Below are 20826 nucleotides of genomic sequence, written 5' to 3' on the forward strand. Positions count from 1 at the left end.
GTACGTTCACGTGTGTCCACTTCTGTGTACCCGTACAGTCAGGCTCTGTGCATACTGCATGTACATGTATGCTCCGTGTATGTATGAACAGTGTGTATGAGTGTGTCTAAGGGTGCCGTTTTGCATACATGTCTGTGTGTGAGTGTGCGCATTCATGTGTATCCAGGCAAGCAGATAGTCGTGTGGGATGTGTGTACACGTGTCTGCAGCTGCATAGAGCTTTTCTCCCACTGCTTTTGTGGCTGCATCGCATTGGAAGGAAGGGTTTGGGGAAGCATCATGGGCGTGCTCGTCCCCAGTTTGCTGAAATAGGGCCAAGTCTTGCTGTATGTTTCACGGTGATGAGGTTTCCTGAGCATCTAAAGTCTGGTCTGGGGCCTTCTGTGGGGGAGCCTGTGCCCTGCGGCCCACCTGCAGGAGCAGAGGGTTCCTTCTCTTCCCTCCTTCCAGTCCCCTTGGCAGGGAAACTTGACTTCTCGGCTGTTAATTGGGATCCAGACGCGCACAGCAGGTCTTGGCTCACACCCTCTTCCTTGGCCTTCTTCCCAGAGCCGCTGCCCTTCAGAGGAGAAGGGGTTTGTATTCAGTGGAGGGACTGAGCTCAGGGTAGGAACTCCATCATCGCTGGTTTGGTAGCTGGTTGAACATTGGCAGTACCCCCTTAGGTGGGCTTTGTGGTCCAGAGGGAGGAGCTGGAATTGGGGGATGGCAACAAGCATGCATCGAGGCATCTGAAAGACCTGAACCTCTTCCTGCTTCTTCACCACCTAGCTGTGTGAGTTAGGGCAAGATCTCGACCTTGCTGAGCCTAGATTTTCTCGGCTATAAAATGGGAGTGCTAGTACTTTCCCCTTGGTTTAACTGAATAGATAAATGAACCTTGGGGCCAGTTCTAGTTACTATAGATACGTAATGGAATTTAGTGGTTTAAAAAAATAAGAGCGCTTATTTTGCTCTTGACTTTGTAGTTTGGACAAGGTTGGGGGAGAGGGTAACATATCTGTTACCACTTGGGGTTAGCTAGGCTGAAGGGGTGGGAGCTGGATGTCAAAGGCTAAGGGCTGATGCTTGATGCTGGCTGTTGGCTGAGGCCTTAGCTGGAGCTACTGCCCATGACCTCCCCATGTGGCTGGGGCCTGCTTACAACATGGTGGCTGGCTTCCAAGGACTAGAGTTTTGAGAGAGCCAGGTGAAGCCGTATAGTCTTTGATGACACACCCTGGAAAGTTACAGAGCGCCACTTTCACTGCGTTCTGTTCTTCATTGGAGCCGCAACTTCTTGCTCAGATTCAAAGGGAGAGAGAATGGGTTTACTCTTTTTGGTGGAGAATAGTAGTGATCTGAAAGAGCATGTGGAAACACTGCAGTGGCTGTTTTGGGAAAATAGTCTGCTCTGTGGCCCAGAGGCTCATCCTTCACTGAGCCCCGGGTCCCGTTGCTATCCAGCATTATGGTGAGCTATATCTGGGCACGCACAGCCACAAAGCCCCACGGGTGTACCCCCACCCCTGCCCAGGTCGTCTCTGGTTCTGTGCTGCCCTTCTCATCTCACAGGTGAAAAGCCTGGGAGTGGGCGGTCTTTACCCTCACATCCTGCTGGGCTTCACAGGCTGAGGGAGCAGAGCTGGGGGCATGGCGAGGTGGCTGCAAGGCAGGTCCTAGCCAGGATGAGCAGAAATGAAGCTCTCTCACTTACCCAGTATTTCCCAAGCATATCTTGTGTGCCAGGCACTGTTCTAGGCTCTGAGGGTGCATCATTGAACAAAACAGGCAAAAATATGTGTGCAACAAAATAGATGTAAAATAGGGGATTCCCTGGTGGTCCAGTGGTTAAGACTCCATGTTTCCAATGCAGGGGGCGTGAGTTCAATCCCTAGTTGGGGAACTAAGATCTCATATGCTGTGCATGTGGCCAAAAAAAAAAAAAATTAAAAAAGATGTAAAATAAATGGTGAGTTAGATGGGGCTGAGTTCTGTGGAAAAGAACAGAGTGTAGAGAGTGGACAAGAAGAGGGACTGGGCTGTGCCAGGAGGTCAGGGAGGCCTCACTGAGATGGTGATGCTTCAGCGGGAACCTAAAGCTAGTGAGGGAAGGAGCCATGTAGATATGGGGGTAGAAGTGGGGAGAGCCCTCCATGCAGAGGAAACAGCAAGTGCAACGGCCCTGGGCGGGGGAAGCATACTGGTGTCTTCTAGGAAACGCAGTTGGAAAGGAGATGAGGTCAGAGGGAATGGTAGGGGTGGAGGGGAGCTGCTGATTGTATGGAGCCCTGTACATCGAATGACTTTGGCTTCCAATTTAAGTGAAATGGGAAGCCATTAGAAGATTTCTAGCTCAGAGGTGATGCTCTGACTGATGGTTTGTATCAGTTAGCTATTGCCGAGTAACAAATCACCATAACACTTAGTGGCTTCAGTTAATGATTTATTCTTATGATTCTGTGAGTTGGCTGGATGGGTTCATGGCTGGGAACCAGCCCATAGCTCACTCCATAGTTGCCTTTAACTGGAAGACTGGGTTGAACCTCCAAGCTGATCTCATTCGTGTCTGGTGGTTGGCTGGGGCTCCTCCATTCAGTCTCTCAACCTCCACTGGCCCAAACCCGTTGCTTCCATTGTGGTCTCAGGGCCACGTTCTCAGAAAGCAGGCACGGAAGCCGTGAAGTCTCTTAAGGCTTATGCCAGGAAGAGCAGAGCATCACTGCTGCCTTACTGCATTGGTTGAAGCAAAGGGTAAAGCTGCCCCAGTTTTCCCCTTGGGAGAGGACTGTACAAGGATGTGAATACCAAGAAGCATAATTCACTGGGAAGTGTTTTGTTAATTTTTTAAATTTATTTATGGCATGCAGGCTCTGAGTTTCTTGACCAAGGATTGAACTCATGCACCCTGCAGTGGAAGCATGGAGTCTTAACCACTGGACCACCAGGGAAGTCCCAGCTGGGGACTTTTTCTAACTACCTGGGCTTCCCTGGTGGCTCAGACAGTAAAGAATCTGCTTCGATCCCTGGGTTGGGAATATCCCCTGGGAAAGGAAATGGCAGCCCACCCCAGTATTCTTGCCTGGAGAATTCCATGGACAGAGAAGCCTGGTAGGCTAAAGCCCATGGGGTCGCAAGGAGTAGGACACGACTGAGCAACCAGCACTTCCATTTTCACTTGTAACTGCCTAGCATGTGGCTTAACAAGGTCTTCCTGGCTGTTGTGATAACAAAATGAAACAGATAAGAGATAGGAAAATCCATTATCAGACTTTCCAATAATACAGGCAAGAGATGCCTATGGCTTGGATTGGGCTGGTTGTAGCGGAAGTGTGAAGAAGTGATCAGATTTGTGGTGTGTTTTGGAAGTAGAATCAACAGAATTTCCTGATGGGTTCAGTGTGGGGTGTGAGAGAAAAGGATGAGAGAAAGGTCGACTCCAGGGTTTTTGGCCTGAGCCGTTGGAAACACAGAGCTGCCATTTACTGAGATGGAGGTGCTGAGTTGTTTTTTTGGTTTTTGCTTTTGAAAAGAGTGGGATTAGGAGTTCAATTTTAGACATTTTGAATTTGAGGTGCCTTTTGGGACATTCACCTGCAGATGTTAAGGGGCAGTTGGAAATATATAGAGTCTGGAGTTCGGGAGAGAGGTCTAGGCCGGTTATTTAAAGCCATGAGGCTGAATGAAATCAGCACGGGCCTGAGCTTGAATAGAGAAGAGGAGAGGACTGAGGATGATACTCTGGGGCCCTTGACACGTCAGGGGTGTGGCAGCCACATGCTACCACAGTAAACTCAAAACGTTGAGACCAGCAGTTCAATCCAGCACACTCTATCAGTGACCTTTCTATTTTTATTTGGGGGAAAATTAAAAAAAAAAAAAAAAAAAGCAAAACCAGAAAAGCCTGAAGAAGAAAATAACAACTTTCCATTTTCTCATCCTCCAGAATCAGCTACTCTTAACTTCTTGGCCTGTTTGTTTCCACTTTTATGTGACCATCCTTCTATATGTGTCTCTCGGTGTATAAACATAGGTTTATGTTTTTAGAAACACTTTTATTAAACTGGGGTTATATGGAAATTTTGCTTGTTTCTTTTTAAAAAATTGTTTGACTGTGCCTTGTGATACGTGGGATCTTAGTTCCCCAACCAGGAATCGAACCCTTGCCTCCCACATTGAAAGTCTTTAACCGCTGGACCACTGGGGAAGTCCCTATACAGTAATTTTAAAAACAGATTTATTGAGATGAAATTCATGTGCCATGCAATTCACCCATTTAAAGTGCAAAATTTAATGGTTTTTAGTATATTTGCAGAGTTTTACAATCGTCACCACATCAACTATAGAACATTTCATCACCTCAAAAAGAAACTTCCTAAGGGACAACAGAGTAAATGCATTTCTTGGACTTTCTATTAAAAAAAGAAACTCCATAGTCCTACAAATCATTCACCATTTCCCCCAGTCATTGTCTATTCCAGCTCTACGTAACTGCTAATCTACTTTCTGTCTTTATAGATTTCCTATTCTGGATATTTCATATATAGAATCATGTAATGTTTCATTCATTTGTATGAACTTCCCTGAAGAAATTGAACTGAAATTGAAGGAATTGTTTAACTTCAAATTAAGTTTTGGACTTATTGACGAATCCTGACCAGCTTTTTTTCCTTTTTAAAAAAATATTTATTTATTTATTTATTTGGCTGCACCAGATCTTAGTGGCAGCATGTGGGATCTTCTGTCTGCATTGCAGCATGCAGGATCTTTAGCTGTGGCATGTAGGGTCTAGTTCCCTGACGAGGGATGAAACCCGGGGCCCCTGCGTTGGGAGCACAGAGTCTTAGCCACTGGACCACCAGGGAAGTCCTTTGAGTTCTTTCTTTATTGAATTAATATTCAATATAGTTTGCAAGTGCTTCCCCAGTGGCTCAGTGGTAAAGAATCCACCTGCAATGAGGGAGACCCGGGTTCGATCCTTGGCTTGGGAAGATCTCCTGATCTTCCCAACGCACTCCATAGAGGAGCCTGGTGTGCTACGGTCCATGGGGTCGCAGAACTGGACACAACTGAAGTGACGGAGCACGCAACTGGCTTGGAACCATTATCAGCGATTTCCTCCTGCTCCTTTTCCTGGCCGTTGTCGTCCAGGTCGGGTTCTTTTTCCTTCCTCTCTTTCTTCTTCCTTCTCCACCTTTCTGTTCCTTCTCTTTCTCTCTCTCCTTCCTTCTCCTTCCCTCCTCCTTTCTTTCCTCCCCTCCTTTCTCTTCCCCTTCCTTTTGCCTCTCATCCTTTTTTCCTTCATTTTCCCTGCTTTCTCTTTCTTCCCTCCCTCCCTCCTCTCTGGCTTGCTCCCTTCGTTCCTCTTCCCCCTTCCCTCCCCACTTGCCTTCCCCCTTCCCTCCCCCTCTCTCTCTTTTTCTGTGTGTCTGCAGAGTTCACGTGCTGCTCGCTCTCCCCAGCCTGGGTGTGGGCAGCTCTGCTCTGATGTCAAAGTGCTGTGACGTAGTGTGGGGAACTCTGTTTTCTTCGACCCTCTTCCTGCCTTCTCTGTGACTCTTCTCTTCCCCAAAGGGGCTGCAGCTTGAGAGTTGAGTGTTAGGTTTTCTGTCACTGGAGGGAATTGCAGGGCTCAGGTAAGGTGGGGGTGGCTTTGTTAGAACACCTGGACGCTGCTCTTTCATTTGGGATTTGGGTAAATGCTCGATCACAGGGTTCATTCTACTTAATGACTGGGTGTATCCCCTCTTCTGGGATGGGAGCTGATTTTTGGGCCTCACGTGAAGTCAGTAACTGGTGTCATTCATTCACTTTCTCCACTTCTACCCATTTCTCCCCAGCAGCTTTTGCCACTAGGTCTCAGTTAAGAGTGGAAACAAAGGACCCCTGCTCAGTTTATTTCCCTCCAGATATGGGGGTTTTGGAGAATAGCTTTGGGGAGGGATAGCTTAGGAAGGGCTATATTTTCTACCCTAGAATCATCTGGGTTTTTTTGCCTTGGTTGCCAATATTTAATACTTATCTCATTAGGCTTTGTTCTTTTCTTTGGTGAAAAACATTTTTTTCCCCTGGCATTTTTTGTTTTGTTTTGTTTTGTTTTTTTACTTCTGGGGGATGGGAGGTCTATGATGCGATTGCAACCTTCCATTTTTACAAAAGACTTCTCAGCCTTTTAGCGAAGATCAAGTGTAGTATAAGATCAAGTGTAGTATGAGATCAAGTGTAGTGTGGGGACTTTCCAGGTGGCAGAGTGGTAAAGAATCCGCCTGCCAATGCAGGAGACCCTGGAAATTCAGGTTTGATCCCTGGGTTGGGGAGATCCCTTAGAGTGGGAAATGGCAACCCATTCCAGTATTCTTGCCTGAAAAATTCCATGGACAGAGGAGCCTGGCGGGCTACAGTCCGTGGGATGGCAAAGAGTTGGACACCTGAACGCGTTTTTACCCAGGAGTTGCTCCAGATGACCTTTAGGCTCCTTCCAGCCCAAACTGGGTTATAACTCTGAGTTCTCTAGTGGCCCAAGGAGAGCTGCAGCTACCACGACAAAGCAGAGTCAGCATGGTGGTCACTGAGGCCTTCACATCCGGGAGGGGATGCTGCCTTCCTCAGCCTTGGAGATTCCTGAGCAAGGACCAAGGATGAAGGCCCCACATCTGCCAGTCTGGTGCCAACAAGGGAACCTTGTGTGGTGCTTGGCAGGGAGCAGCCAGGATGTGTGTCCACCCTGTAGCTGTGGTCAGGGTCAGCTGAGGGTTCCAGAGTTGGTTTTGGGATCTGCTGTCACCCTTGGCGGAGAACCAAGCACAGTTTACTGACTCAGCCTTGCTCACCTCTCTGTGATGCTCCAGGGGTCTGGGATGGGGAAGGCCTGGGAGGGGCTGTGGACGGGATGCCTGGTCTTGGCAGTCTGGTTGGCATGCAGGAGGTACCTCCTCAGTGTACACGACCGAGACTGGTAGGCTGTGCAGATAGCCCAGGTTGGGTGGGGGGCTCTTCTACCACTTGGCCCTTGGGGGCTTCTTGGATAATTTTATTTTGCATCTTGAGCTGGAGTAACTGAGACTTGCCAGGGGCTGCCTCAGAGGAGCTAAGAGAGGCCCATCTACCCTTCTTCTGAGGACCCAGTCCCTGCGGGAAGCTAGCAGGTGTCTCTTCTTGGATGCGCAGCAGAGCCCGCCGTGTCAGCTGAGTTCTCCAGGAGGACTGGAGCCCATTCCCCACCTGCTTGCCTCCCAGGCTGCTGGCCCCTGGGAGCCGGACGGTACCCTTGTGCCTTGAGCCAGTTCCTGTGGTTACAGGCTGGCAGGCCCAGGGGCAAAGTGTGCCAGCCAGCCCAGCAGCTTGCTGATGACCAGTCTGTGCTGGGGATCTGCATCCTGACTGGCTCAGCCACACTGGGTGAAGAGTTGACCCATGCAAGGGGAGGATTGGCCTTAGCTCTCCCTAAGTCTCCATGAGCCTTTGGGAGACCTTTGCTTTCCCCCTTCCTGGGGGCACCTAGAACCCATTCTTTGCAGTTCAGAGGTCAGTGACTATCCAGTTGGAAGAGTGAGATGGACCAAGGTGGAGACACTGTCCTTTCTACCCCACAGGGACTGAGTCTTCTCTGGAGTAGGTGTTCCAGCTTCCCTCCTGCTCCCTGCCCATGCCTACATGTGCCTGCAGGTGTACACAAGGAGGGGTGATGACGTGTGTGAAGGTATGAGTGTGTGCACGTCTATGTGTATATAGGTGCCTGAGTGCAAAACCAAGAGTATATTTGTGTATCTGTGTATGCGTATGTGGGCTTCCGCTTCCCAGATGGAGTCAGTGGTAGAGAACCTGCCTGCCAATGCAGGGACATTTAGAGACACAAGTTTGATCCCTGGACCAGGAAGATCTCCTGGAGGGGAGGGCATGGCAACCCACTCCAGTATTCTTGCCTGGAGAATCCCATGGAGAGAGGAGCCTGACGGGCTACAGTCCATAGGGATGCGAAGAGTCAGACACAACTGAAGTGACTTATCACACACATATGTGTATGCCTGTGTGATTGTGTGTGCGTGACTTCTTGTCCACATCATGAGACCACAAGCAGGCATGTGTACATGCTAGGCTGTTTTCCAACAGGTTCACCCCAGCAAGCCTACCTCAATGTTGGTAATCTTGCTATACATGTTTTTATACTTGGAACATCGTCCCTGTTACCTGCTTATGTGTTTCCTTGTGGTGTGTGAGTTTTGCACGTGCATCTCAGGTTTTGGGTCTAGGTATGTGTGCATGGGTGTTGGAGCTCTTGTGTGTGTGTGTGTGTGTGTGTGTGTGGTCTTGAGGATGCTTGTGTCTGTGCGTGCTTGTGTGGTTTTGTGTGAGTGCATGTGTGTGTGTGCGCATGCCTCTCTGGCTGGGGGTGACTCAGGCTAGAAATATTCACCATCACTGCCCCAACTCGAGGGGGAAATCCTCTTGAGCCTGAGATGGAAAAGGCCAGGGACTGCAGGGCCCCATGCTTCTCAGGCTCCCAGCGGCATTCCCAGGCCCTGTGGCCTGGGGGATGGAGTCAGGGTGCAGGGGAAGCATGTGCCGGTCCTAAGGGGATGAGGGCAGAGTCAGATTTCCCTTTCGGAAGTCCCCTCTGGGGCTGCTGTTGTGGGGAGATCCTGGGGCCTGGGAAACCGGTGAGGAGGAGGGACTGGCCCAGGCCAGACAGTGGATGGGAGGAGGGGGCAGAAGGGAGGGACATCTAGGATCAGCATGGACAGGAATCTGTCTGGAGGGGTGTGAGGGCAAGCAAGGCATGGAGGAGCAACCCCCACCCCTGCCTCCCCCTGTCTGTGTCTGACCAGAATGATGGGGGGACAGGGGCCATCCAGGAGCAAAGCCACCTGGGCAGCTTGCTGGTGATTTGCCTGATTTGCACACAGCCTGTGGAGAACACAAACAGCACCCACTGAGGTTATCTCCTAGGTTATTTCTTATTCTCGTTTAAAAAAATTTATTTGGCTATACTGGTTTTAGTTGCAGCATGTGGGATCTAGTTTCCTGACCAGGAATCGAACCCAGGAGTATGGAGTCTCAGCCACTGGAGCACCAGGGAAATCTCTCTCCCAGCTTTAGAAGCACAAGCTCTTGGCACTGTGGAGGCACCTGATGGGGTGTGGGGCTGGAGAAATCAAGGCCCAGTGGGTGGTGATCTCCTCGGAGTGGCCCCATGTGGCAGGGTGGGGCCGAGCTGTCTACTCTTAGGGGGTCACACTTCTTTGAAGGAGTGACCCTCCCTGAGCCCAGGCGGCGCCTCAGGAGGCTCTGTAATTATGGGATGAGGAGGTGGCCTCTCCCTAGCCGGGCCTCTCTTTGCCCCTCAGAGCTGCCGCGTGGAGACAAGGGTTTGGTGGCTTGGGGTGGGTTTCCAGGTGTGTCTGAGGAAACCTGGCCTCCTCTGGCGGTTTGTTCAGCCTGAAAAGCTCCATTGTGGCTGCAGCCTCCCTCTGATCAGCTCTATTTTGGGACAGGATCCACCCTGCTCCAGCTGGAGGAAGGAAAAGGTGTATTTCAGTGTGTCCTGTGGGTGTGGGGGGCGGACAGGGTGTAGAACACAGCCCCAGCAGAGAAAGCAGCTCAGGGTGGCTGGCGCAGGAGGTGTGGAGGGTAGGACCCCGGCCTGTGAGCTAGAGGGGGAGGGGGACAGAGGCCTGGCCGGCCCTGGAGGTGGGAGTCAAGGGGAGGATGGGTGTGAGCGGTCCCCGCTTTCATGTGGCCCCAGGAGGCTGGCTTGGCAGATCCTGTCTAGGTGGAATGCGGGTCTGTGGCCTGCCTGGGCCCCACCTAGGGCTTGTCCACCAGCCACTTCCTGATTCCTAACCCTGTGGATGCCCAGCCCAGGCCCAGAGGAGGCCTGCCCTGCCCTCAAGAGTTCCCCAATTTGTGGAGGGCCAAGGCCTGGTGAGACTGGGAGACGACCCCTGCTGCATCCCCTCCCCAGAGGGTCCTACCTTCTCTCTGCAGCCCTGGCCACACTCCTGCCCGCCCAGCCTGGCAGGTACCTTCTGGCCTCCTCGCCTCACCTCTGGCATGGGCTTGGGACTCTTCTAGACCCATCCCGATCCTGCCCATCCTTCAGGGCTCTGCTCAGTGCCACCTCCACCTGGAAGCCCTCCACATCCTGAGCTTTCCTCTGACTTCCCTTGTACCAGCCTCGCCCTGCACTGCAACTTCTTGGGCCTTTCAGAGTCTCCCCTAGCCCCCTGACAGCTTCCTGTCCCTCATCTTGTCACTGGGGTGAGGGGCTCACCAGAAAGTGATATGTGACCTGGGCCTGATCCTTCTCATATGTCAAGTGGGAGTCATGGTACGGGTCTTACGAGGTGGCTGAGAGTCGGGTAGATGACAAAAGGAGACAGGCCCAGTGTGTTGTCAGTGGGCAGGCAGTAACCCTTCGGTTCCCCTGTCCTGGGTGCTTGTAGGCCTTTGGGTGCCAGAGCCTGGGCTGCCCTGGGCAGAGCCCCGTGACTCCAGGAATGACTAATTCCACTCCAGCAATAAGCTCTCAGGAGCTCTAAGAAATGAGACTTTTCCCCCTCCTTCTTCCTGCCTCATTAAACTCTTCTTGAGTGAGTGGAATGAAGATTGTCCTAATCCTTTGGCACGAGGTGGGGGGTTCAGGGAGCTGGAGGAGACAGGCCCACAGCGGCCTCCAGTCACCCGCAGACAGGCAAACAGGTTTTCCGAGCCCCATAGGTGCCCAGGGCAGGGGTGGGCACCGGACAGGGGCTGGAAGCCTCGTGTTTCAGTCTGGCTTTGTCCTTGGCCAGCTGATGACCTCAGACAAGCCCTGATCTGGGCACAGTTTACTGCCTCAGCCTTGCTCACCTCCCTGTGATGCTCCAGGGAACTGGGAAGGGGAAGGCCTGGGAGGGGCTGTGGATGGGATGCCTGGTTTGGGTGGTGTGGCTGGCATGCTGTAGGTGCCTCCTTAGTGTATACAGGCCTTAGGGGAACAAAGTGGGAGGGGTGGGCAAGGCCAGAGCAGCCTCTGTACCTTTCTCTGTTTCCCCACCTTTAAAAGTGGCCTGGGAGGGACTTTCCTGGTGGTCCAATGGCTAAAACTCTGTGCTCCCAATGCAGGGGTCTGGGTTTGATCCCTGGTCAGGGAGCTAGATCCCACATGCTGCACCTAAGAGTTGGCATGCCGCAACTAAAGATCCCACGTGCTGCAACTAAGACCCAGTGCAGTCAAATGAAAATAAGCAAATAAATAAATATAAAGTGGCCTGGGAGTGAGCTGGGCCTTGGGGCGCATCCATCAAGGGATGTGCTCTTCCCAGGCCTGGGCCCTAACTCCTCTCTGGGTCATGGCTGCCCATGTGCCCAGATGGGAATGTCTACCCACTCTGGGAGCTTCTCTGGTGGCTCAGTGATAAAGAATCCACCTGTCAGTGCAGGAGATGCAGGTTTGATCCCTGGGTCAGGAAGATCTCCTGCAGAAGGAAATGGCAACCCACTCCAGTATTCTTGCCTGGAAAATCCTATGAACAGAGAAGGCTGGTGGGCTACAGTCTGTGGGGTTGCAGGCGTCTGACATGACTTAGGGACTAACCATGACTGGAGGCTGCTGCCACCGGGATAGCAGTCGCAGACCTCACCCATCCCAGGAAGTCTCGATGGGGCTTCCTGTGTGCAGACTAGTCTCCCCCTGCACAGATGGGAAGACACCGCGGGGAGGGGCTGGTGACTGAAACCCAGGGAGCCTCCTCCTGACCCCCTGTGTCCACAGGTGTTCCTGGCCCTTGGGGAGCTGCTCCTGTCCTGCAACTGGGCGGTGGTTGCCGACATCCTGCTGGTAGGTGTGGGGGTCAGGGCAGAGGGCTGGTCCTGGGGCACTGAACGGGGGCAGCTGGGTCTGTCCTGCTCAGGGCCAGACTTCTGCTGTTGAGTGGCCCAGAGGTCAGGTGGGGCTTCAGAGACCATGGGGTCAGGGACTGAGGTCAGCAAGCAGTTACCTTGGATCAGGGGCCTCCCTGACACTCTCAATCGTATCCTCTGACCATCAGTCCTGTGTTGTAGGTAAGCACATGGAGGCTCAGAGAGGGCAGGGGCCTGGACCAAGGTCACACAGCCTACAGAGGCACTGAGCCAGGGCTGGGACCTAGTCTTTTTGACTCCAGGCCTCTTTCTTTGCCCCTGTTTCTTGACTGCTATCCTTCTCAGCAAGTGGTCTCCTTGGCCTCTACACTGGGTATGCAGTCAGGGATGCTGGACTTCAGGGCCACCAAGCCCAGGTGGTTCTGGGCCACCCCAGCTCCCATATCATGGGCTACAAGGCTCAGGCTACAGTGAGTCCTGATGCTGTCCTGACCACATGCTGCTAGGTCCAGAGTCTAGCACGACCCTCCCTGAGCCTCACATTCTCCATCCAGCCTCCCTGCCTCCTTCTTGGAGACCACAGGGAAGTTGTTAAACACTGAAGGGCTGTGCCCTTGTGGATTACACAGGGTCCCCAACGTAGCGACACCCCGAGAGCCCTCTTCCTACCTCCTGGCAGCCCAGCATGGTCCAGCGCTGGGCACGAGGGAACCAGAGCTGTCCTGAGGGTGGTCCAGTGCAGGGGGACGAAGTCGGGCTCACGAACCTGGGTGTCAGCCCTGCTCCTGCCACTTACTAACTCTGTGCGACCTAGGCAAGTCACTTTGTGTCGCTGAGCCTCAGTTTCCCTGTGTAGAAAATGGGGATGAAAAGACCTCCTGGATTATGGTGAGGGTGAAACAAGATGATCCCTGTAAAGCTTGTGCCCTGTGCCCGGGGCTCTGGTAATAAATCAGCAGTTCCTACTCTCTCATCTTCCGTCTCCTAAAGAAATCCTGGCATCCTGAAATCTGAGTCTGAAAGGGCTGTGGGGAAGTGTAGTCATGTAATTAGCCAACAAAAGCTGCTTGAATACCGCTGTGGATAGGAGGCTCACTCTCTGTCTAGATGCTCTGGCCCTTCCTTTGACCCAGGCTAGCGGGTATAGACAGCGCTATCCTGTCTGTGACTCCCGGGTGAGTGTATCAGCTGCAAGGCTCTCGGCTCTTCTCTTTTCCTCCCTCCAGACAGGAGACTTGGGCTCCAGCCCAGACTCTGCCACAGACCTGCTGAACGGCCTTGGGCCTCGGTTTCCTTGCCTATAAAAAGGGGCAGTCATAACTATCCTGACGGGATGAGCAAGATGGCCTGAGGGAAAGCCCTCAGTGTATGGGATTATGCTGGCAAAGCTTGCCTCGAGTGCGGCTGCCCACTTGGAGGCACAGGGCGATGACCTGCCCCCACCCCCAACACAGCTTGTCCTCTGAAACCTGGCCCCCCTCAGCTTCCTCTGCCACCCCCTCATCCCTGTTCCCGCTCCACATGACAGCCCCACAGATATGTGAAGACTGCGCCCGCCCATGGTCTGTGTTTGCAGGAATGATTAACCTGGTGGAGCTGGCCTCTTTGTAACGCCGCGTGTGGGTTGGGGGCAGGGGTCGGGGAGGGGGTGGCGGGGAGAGGAGAGGTGAGGGGCCAGTCAACCATAGTCTGACCCATCTGGCGGTGCTGGGGAGTGGGCGGGGACCGCCCAGGGGGCCAGACTGGACCCAGCCCACCTGGTGCTCCTCCTCCTCCTCCCCTGGCTTAGAGGCATCTAGCCCCCAAAGCTCAGTGGGGCCTGTCAACCCAGGGAGGCTTCTAGCCCCCCTTCCCCTGCCTCCCCACCTTCCCAAAGCCTCACGGGAGGGACAGCTTTGTGACACTTTATTGGCTGGAGCTGGACCACGTCTCTGCCGCTCTTGGAGCTCAGTCTCCAGGCAGAGGTGGGGGGAGGGGCTCCAGAAGGGAGGGGTCTCAAGCCAAATGCTGGTGAGGGGACCGCTGCGGGGACCTGAGCTGTGGAGTGGAGGGACAGACCGGGAGTAGGGTGGGGAAGGGTGAGGTGATGAGGCTGGAGTGTAGACCAGTGAGTAGACGGTGCCTGTGAGAAGCTGCACGGGGGAGAGAGGGGAAGAGAGGAAGGTCACTGGAGTTGGGGGGTCATAGGTGGCGAGTGCTGCTTTTCTAGAGATGAGGCCAGAGGGGAGATGAGTAGAGAGAGACTGGCAGGGGGTAGAGTGGGGCTGGGGCAGGAAGTATGGGGACGCTGGTGTGGCATGAAGTACAGGGAGGTCCTTGCTGGCTGCCCTTTCTTCTGAGGCCCGGAAGGCGAGAGGACAGCGGAGCCCGGGAGCCAGGATTCTGGAATGGTCCGCCTGCTTCCGCTCCCAGCTCTGCCCCTCTCTCTGGCTGGCCTTGGGGTGCTCAAATGTGCAGTAGGTATTTAACAGAAAGGCTGCTGCTGCTGCTAAGTCACTTCAGTCGTGTCTGACTCTGCGCGACCACATAGATGGCCTCCTACCAGGCTCCTCTGTCCCTGGGATTCTCCAGGCAAGAACACTGGAGTGGGTTGCCATTTCCTTCTCCAGTGCATGAAAGTGAAAATTAAAAGTGAAGTCGCTCAGTCGTGTCCGACTCTTAGCGACCTCATGGACTGCAGTCTACCAGGCTCCTCCATCTATGGGATTTTCCAGGCAAGAGTACTGGAGTGGGGTGCCATTGCCTTCTCCTAACATAAAGGCAGTACCTACCAGTTATACCCGGGCTACAAGGGCCAAGAGAGCTAAGCCTGCATTCCTGAGGGGTCGCTGTGGGCTCCATAGGCCCCACGGTGGTCCTGCCTCAGAGACACAGCTCTCTTTGATCTGCTTATCCGCAGGGAGGAGAATCCAGATTTTCTCTGGGGAAGAGACTTCAGGGACTCTTCAGTGGTTCTCAAACTTCATTGAGCGTAAGAATCAGGTTTAGAGGAGCTTATTACAAATTTCACTCCCTGGGTCGGGAAGATTCCCCGGAGAAGGGAATGGCTACTCACTCCAGTATTCTTGCCTGAAGAATTCCATGGACAGAGGAGACTGGTGGGCTACAGTCCATGGGGTCACAAAGAGTCGGACTTGACTGAGTGACTGACACTTTCACTTCACTTTCATTACAAATTCATTTTCCCGGCCCTGTGTCCTCAGAGTCTGATTCAGTTGTGTCTGTGTTGGGGGCCCAGGGATCTGCATTGCTCTTGAACTGTCCTGCATGATCCTGGCGGAGCTGCTTCTCAGAAAGCACTGGAGGACACTATTCTAGTGCAGCCAGCTCTCCAACTCATGAACCTTCTGAAAAATTCTGACCAGTCCCATCCACCCCCTGTTTACATACCCCTCTGATGGGCAGCTCACTCCTTGCATCCTGGGAAACCCCTGCCTCCTAGTGGCGTGGTTAATAAAAAGCATCTTGGCGCATCACAGCCAAGACCCACTTCAGACTGTCGTCCGCAACCTCCCCACTAGCCTGGCTGGGCCTCGGATGGCCTTGCTCCCTGGAAGACTGGAGACTGTGTATCCCCAAATGAGCTCCCTATCTCCCCTGGTCCACTGATGGTGTCTCCAGCTCCCTTCCCACCCTCCTCTCTCTGGGGCCCCCTCTGGTTTGCCCATCCCCAGCTGTGGGGAGTCGGGTAGAAGGGGAACTCGCTCCCTCTCCCAGGTCTGTATTCTGGGATGCTGGAATCCCGCCACCGGGATCACCTCCCACCTCTTCAGCAGAGCCCCCTTCCCTGGGGGATCATCACCCTCCACGTCTCCCTCCATCCGCGCGTCTCCATGCTTCCCTGCTCTGCCTTCTGCCCCTGGGTAGCCGTCTGCTCACTTGTCTGTCTCACCCTCCCAGGGGTGTCTGGGTGTGAGGGCTGAGTTGGGGCGCGTGAGGCAGGCTGCCAGGAAGTTTGCACCTGGTGACTGCCACTCCAACTTTCTGTGGGCCCTTGATTGGCGCTGGTTATGCCCTGGGCTATAAAGGGAACAGCTCTTCTAAGAAGGGCAAGTCAAAAACAGAGGTGTTTTTGTCTCCGAATAGAGTGAGCCTGGAGTTTTGGGAACCCAAAAGCCTCTAAGCTTCTAAAATTACCTGCCTGGCTCTCCAGCTGCTGGCAAGGCCCAACCTTGGCCCCTGGTTATGTGGAGACCCTGGGGACCCAGAACAGGTAGGGGGAGACCTACCTCCCTGCCGCTGGCAGCACGAGCCGGTCTGGGTCCTGCAGGTCGGAGTTCCTGGGAGGGGAGGAAGGGAACTTTCTCTCTCCAAGCAACCCTGGCCCCTGCATGGACTTTTTTGGACATTCAGAGCCTATGTTCTAGGACTGGGGTCCCCAGCTTCTGGGATCTAATGCCTGATGATCTGAGGTGGAGCTGATGTAATACAATAGAAATAAAGTGCACAGTAAATATAATGTGCTTGAATCATCCTGAAACCATCCCGTACCCCATTCGTGGAAAAATTGTCTTCCATGAAACAGGTCCCTGGTGCCAAAAAGGTTGGGGACTGCTGTCTCTGGGAGGCCCTGCCCTTCTGCCCAAAACCACCAGTGAGTAATCACATAATTATGGAGTGAGAAGGAAGCACTTGGGGAAGGTGCAAAGCTGTGGTCAGTTCCTCCTCAGGCCTGTTGGCAAGTCCTGGTGATGGGTGGGAGGCCCAGCTTCTCTCACCACCTGGACAGAGTGGCTAAGTGCCAGTGACTCCAGGACCAGCCGGTCACCCTTAAGAGTGACTCCTGCTGCTCTGCTCTGCCCACCCACAAGCCCCTCTCTCCAGTCCTACGGCTCCAGTCTTCACACCTTGGCTCACCCTGTCTGGAGTCCCTTTCTCTGCCCTCCTTGCCAGTTCCCCATTTGCAGGGCTTGAGGTGAGCTTGTCCTCTTGGTTCTTCTCACTGTTTTCCAAACATTCTGTTACAAACATGTAAATATTGCTAGAAAGGCTCCTTTTTGCTTTTAACAGCAGGATGGTCAAGCATCAGACCCTGAGAAGAAGGCCTGGGGTCAAATCTTAGTCCCACTGTTTGCTGGCTGGGTGACCCTGGGCAAGTTACTCACCCTCTCTGTGGAGGGTTTCATCAATTGTAGTAGTGGATAGGAATTGTGTCTCCCTCATGGGTTGCTTGAGTGGTTATATATAAAAATATATATATATATATATATATATATATATATGAGATATATAAAATGCATACAGGAAGCACTTAATGAATGTTAGTAATTATTATAATAATAATAATTATTATGTTGTTATTATTCTCTGATGGGCTGAGATTATGGCCAACTAGGCCTTGGGAATAAGGCGTTGGTGTGGGAAGCTCCCCCGTGGATGTCCTGTTGGGACTGTGTGACCTGTGGCTTCTAGATGAACCTCCTGCCTCCCTCCCTGCCTCCCTCCTATCCTCTTGCTGCAGCTCTGGGTTTTAGCAGGGTTTCTCCTGGGATCAGTCTCCAAGATGATTCTACTTGACTTGTTCAGTTGGCAAGCTGTCAGCTAGTCCCTGCCATGCCTGGTGCCTTGCTGAACCCCCAGGGACTCCAAGAGAAATTAGGCAGGAGCTTTGCTGCCAGACCATGTAAGGGTAAGGGGAGGAGGGCGATGAACCCTTCCAGCTGTGAGGGATGTACCTTCAATTAGGGGTGCACACAGGGGCTGTGGGAGCTCAAGGCAGGCACCTGAACTCTGGGAAGGCTTCAAGAGGAGGTGACCTTCTTGAAGGTCAGTCCTGAAGGACGAATGGGGATGCTCCAGTTGGACCAGAGAAGGGAAGGCTTGCCAAGCAGGAGGCACAGCAGGTCCAATTTATTTCAGCCTAATGTCCTCAGGTACCGGGTGAGGAATGATCATGAAAGTAACCCTTTATGTAGGTCCCATGATTATGCCCATAATGAGGAGGCTAAGGCACAGAAATGTGAAATGACTTGCCCAGAGTCAGACAGCTAGTGAGTGGGGGGTGTGGGATTGGAACCCAGACAGTTTGACTCCAGAATTCATATCTTTAACCTCCCCACCCCCTTCCAGGTGGGCCTTTTCAGCAAGGCTGCCTTTGGTCTCTGCCCAGACGGGCTTCCTGAGAGAGAGACTGAGCCCTCCACACCACCCCACCTGGGTGCCCACATGGGCACCTGGCTGTGCACCCTGTCTTCACTCCCCAGCCCACCGCTGCCTTCCGCGCCCCTGACCTGGGACTCACCCACCCCTTCACTGTTGTCACAGCCCTGCCTGGGCCCCTTGGTTCAAGAGCAAACCCTTAAGAGGGGTGGCCCTCATTGGGGGCTTGGCAGCTGCATCCTGGGGGACTGGGGAGCCTTCCTGAGACTCTGAGAGGCTAATGTCTTGGTGGTGGAGCTTCAGTGACCCCCTGCCACCCTACTCTCTCAACCAGCCTGTTGCCCCACCAGGCAGGTCCTTGGTAGCGGGGGGACAGGAGAGGGTCTGAGGGGCTACCTACTCCCTGTCCTCGCTCAGGGACATCCCCTGGTGTTCCTGTGTTTTGCAGTCGGTGGTGGTGCCCAGGTGCCGGGCGACAGCTGAGGCGCTTCAGATCACAGTGGGCCACATCCTGGGAGACGCCGGCAGCCCCTACCTCACGGGACTTGTAAGGCCGGGTGGATGGTGGGGCTCCAGAGAAGGGCTGCACTTGGAGGCCCAGTGGCTTCCTGGTGGGCCTGGCAGACCCAGCCTCTCTCCTCTGCAGATCTCCAGCGCCCTGCGGGCGGGGCGCCCCGATACTTACCTGCAGCGCTTCCTCAGCCTTCAACAGAGCTTCCTGTGCTGCGCCTTCATCATTGCCCTGGGCGGCGGCTGCTTCCTGCTGACTGCGCTGTACCTAGAGAGAGACCAGGCCCAAGCCCAGAAGTCTGGCACAGGTACCCTGCTCCTTTGCACCCATTCCGGGCTCAGGGCTGACCCTATAGGAGCAAAGAGCACTGGCCACCCCCTGAATTTATTAATTTATCCGTTCATTCATTTGTTGATTCACGCACACGTAATTGTTACGCCCCTGCTATGTGCCGGATTGCAGATCCTGGGGAGTGAACATCAAGTCCAAGCCCATGTGAAGAGAAACAAACAAGAAACAAACAGAAGCAGTAAAAGACAGAGTGTGTTTGAGGTCCTAAGTGCTATGAGAGGCATAAGGCAGGAAAGTGGGGAGAGAGGAACGGAGGGGGGGGCGGTGGGCGGGGCAGATTGCAGTTTTTGAAAGGGTGGCCGGAGAGGTCCTCACTGCACAGGTGACCTTGGAGCAAAGATTTGGAGGAGGGAATGAGTTGTGCAGCTGTCTGGGGGAAGGTGCTCCTGGTGGAGGGAAGAGCTTGTGCAAAGGCCCTGGGGTGGGAATGTACCGGCTTGTGTTTGAGGACCTGCAAGAAGGCCGCTATGGCTGAAGCAGGAGCAAGGGGGGCCAGCGGCAGAGACAAGAGTGACAGTAAAAGGACCAGAGCGTGGGGGGACTGAGGACTTTTGTAGGGACTGAGGCCTTAACACTGAGTGAGATAGGAGCTGCTATGGGGTTTCCAGGGCACAGGCCCCAGGGTGTTTGATTGACATCATAAAAGCACCACTGTGGTGCTGCTGTGTTGAGAGCAGACTGTGGCAGGGTGGGGTTGGGTCAGTGTTGAAGCAGGGAGGCCAAAGGGAGGTTCTGTAGCCATCAGGGGAAAGCAGAGGGGCTGGGACCATGGTGGTAGCATTGAAGGTGGGGAGAACAGGTTGGATCTGGAATTTACTTTGAAAATGGAAGATGGAGGATTTTGTAGCAGACTGTGTCCAGGCATGGTCCCCAAACACCTCTGCCTCCTTTGGGGCTGGCTGAGTGATTTCCGCCCACAGGGATCTTTGAGAGCGAGAACCAACGCCTGATTTCTGGCAGGGGTGCCTCCCCAGAAGACCCCTGAGGCCCTGCCTGGCAGCAAGGAGGTCCCACCTGCCCTGTCCGTACCCCTCTGGGTGATCTCCACTGGATCAGTGCCTCTGCCCACCTTTGACTGTGGCTCCAGGACCCTGGCCGAGCTGCACCTGCCGTTTCTTTGCTCCCAGCTGGAGAGCTGGCAGCGCCTGTGGCTGGGCTGGGAATTGAGCTGTCAGCAACCCCCGTGGGAAGCCTGAGCCTATGCCTGCACCCAGCATGAAGCCACTCACTCCAGCCCGGAGTCCTCAGCCTGGCTGCCAGCAGGCCCGATTAAAGTGTGGCCGGTACAAAGCCCGTGGATATAGGCCTTTAGACAATCATGTTATTTATAGCCTCAAGGTGTCTCTGCTGGGATCAGGAGCTGGAGAGGAGGAGGTGGGCAGTCTGGGCGGAGAATGCATGGCTGCTCAGTGTGGGTCTCTAGGCGTGCCCACCCTGGACTGCCCACTCTGACCCTGCTTCCCCACTCTGCAGGGTCGAGAGGGCACGGGACACAGCTCTGTGTGCATCAGCCTTTGAACTCAAGGTGGGGGCTGAATCAGTATTCTAGAAGATAGGTCTCTACTTGGGTGCTGGTGTCGGGGTGTGGCCACAAGATCCATGGAGATCCTCTGCCTGCGCTGACCCAGCCGCCTCAGACCCACGCTGGGGGGCTCGCATGGCTGTGCATGAGTGCCTTGCTCTGCATCCCTCCCTCCCTCCCCCATGGGGAGGGCCGGCTCGGTGGGACTCACCGGGTTCACAGCAGCTGGGCGCAGCAGGCCCTGCAGGAGATCAACAGCTTCCAGGCGGGTAGCAGTGAGGAGGCATGTTCTTTCCACCATGAGCATAAGCGTCTTGCCCTCTCCCCTGGTGCCTAGCCAGGCAATCACTGTTCACTTTCTGATTGCTGCTGCTGGGTCTGCCTCTCAGCGGCTGTGGGCAGAGTAGTGACCCAGACTCACGCTCACCTCCTGACCCTTGTTTGCTCCGTCCCTGCCCTCTATGGGTGTCCTCCCCCCTGCCCCTTAGGTTGGAGGGGACAAGCTCCAGGAGCTGGACTCTCC

The 20826-nt window shown here is 53.9% G+C and overlaps 1 protein-coding gene across 3 annotated transcripts in view; it reads left to right on the plus strand.

The window, feature by feature from the left end:
* The window catches only part of SPNS3 (SPNS lysolipid transporter 3, sphingosine-1-phosphate (putative)), a 64207-nt gene extending 44127 nt beyond the window's left edge, over nucleotides 1-20080 (plus strand). For all 3 annotated transcript variants that reach the window (XM_027975111.3, XM_060395327.1, XM_042255544.2), the window contains 4 exons: nucleotides 11732-11797; nucleotides 18368-18466; nucleotides 18566-18737; nucleotides 19702-20080. In XM_027975111.3, coding sequence (XP_027830912.1) covers nucleotides 11732-11797; nucleotides 18368-18466; nucleotides 18566-18737; nucleotides 19702-19766 — 402 coding nt within the window. In that variant the 3' untranslated portion in view covers nucleotides 19767-20080. The remainder of the gene's footprint in view (nucleotides 1-11731; nucleotides 11798-18367; nucleotides 18467-18565; nucleotides 18738-19701) is intronic.
* The last annotated feature ends 746 nt before the right edge of the window (nucleotides 20081-20826 follow it).

This window comes from Ovis aries, chromosome 11 (genome assembly GCF_016772045.2).
Source record: "Ovis aries strain OAR_USU_Benz2616 breed Rambouillet chromosome 11, ARS-UI_Ramb_v3.0, whole genome shotgun sequence".
Taxonomy (NCBI): Eukaryota; Metazoa; Chordata; class Mammalia; order Artiodactyla; family Bovidae; genus Ovis; species Ovis aries.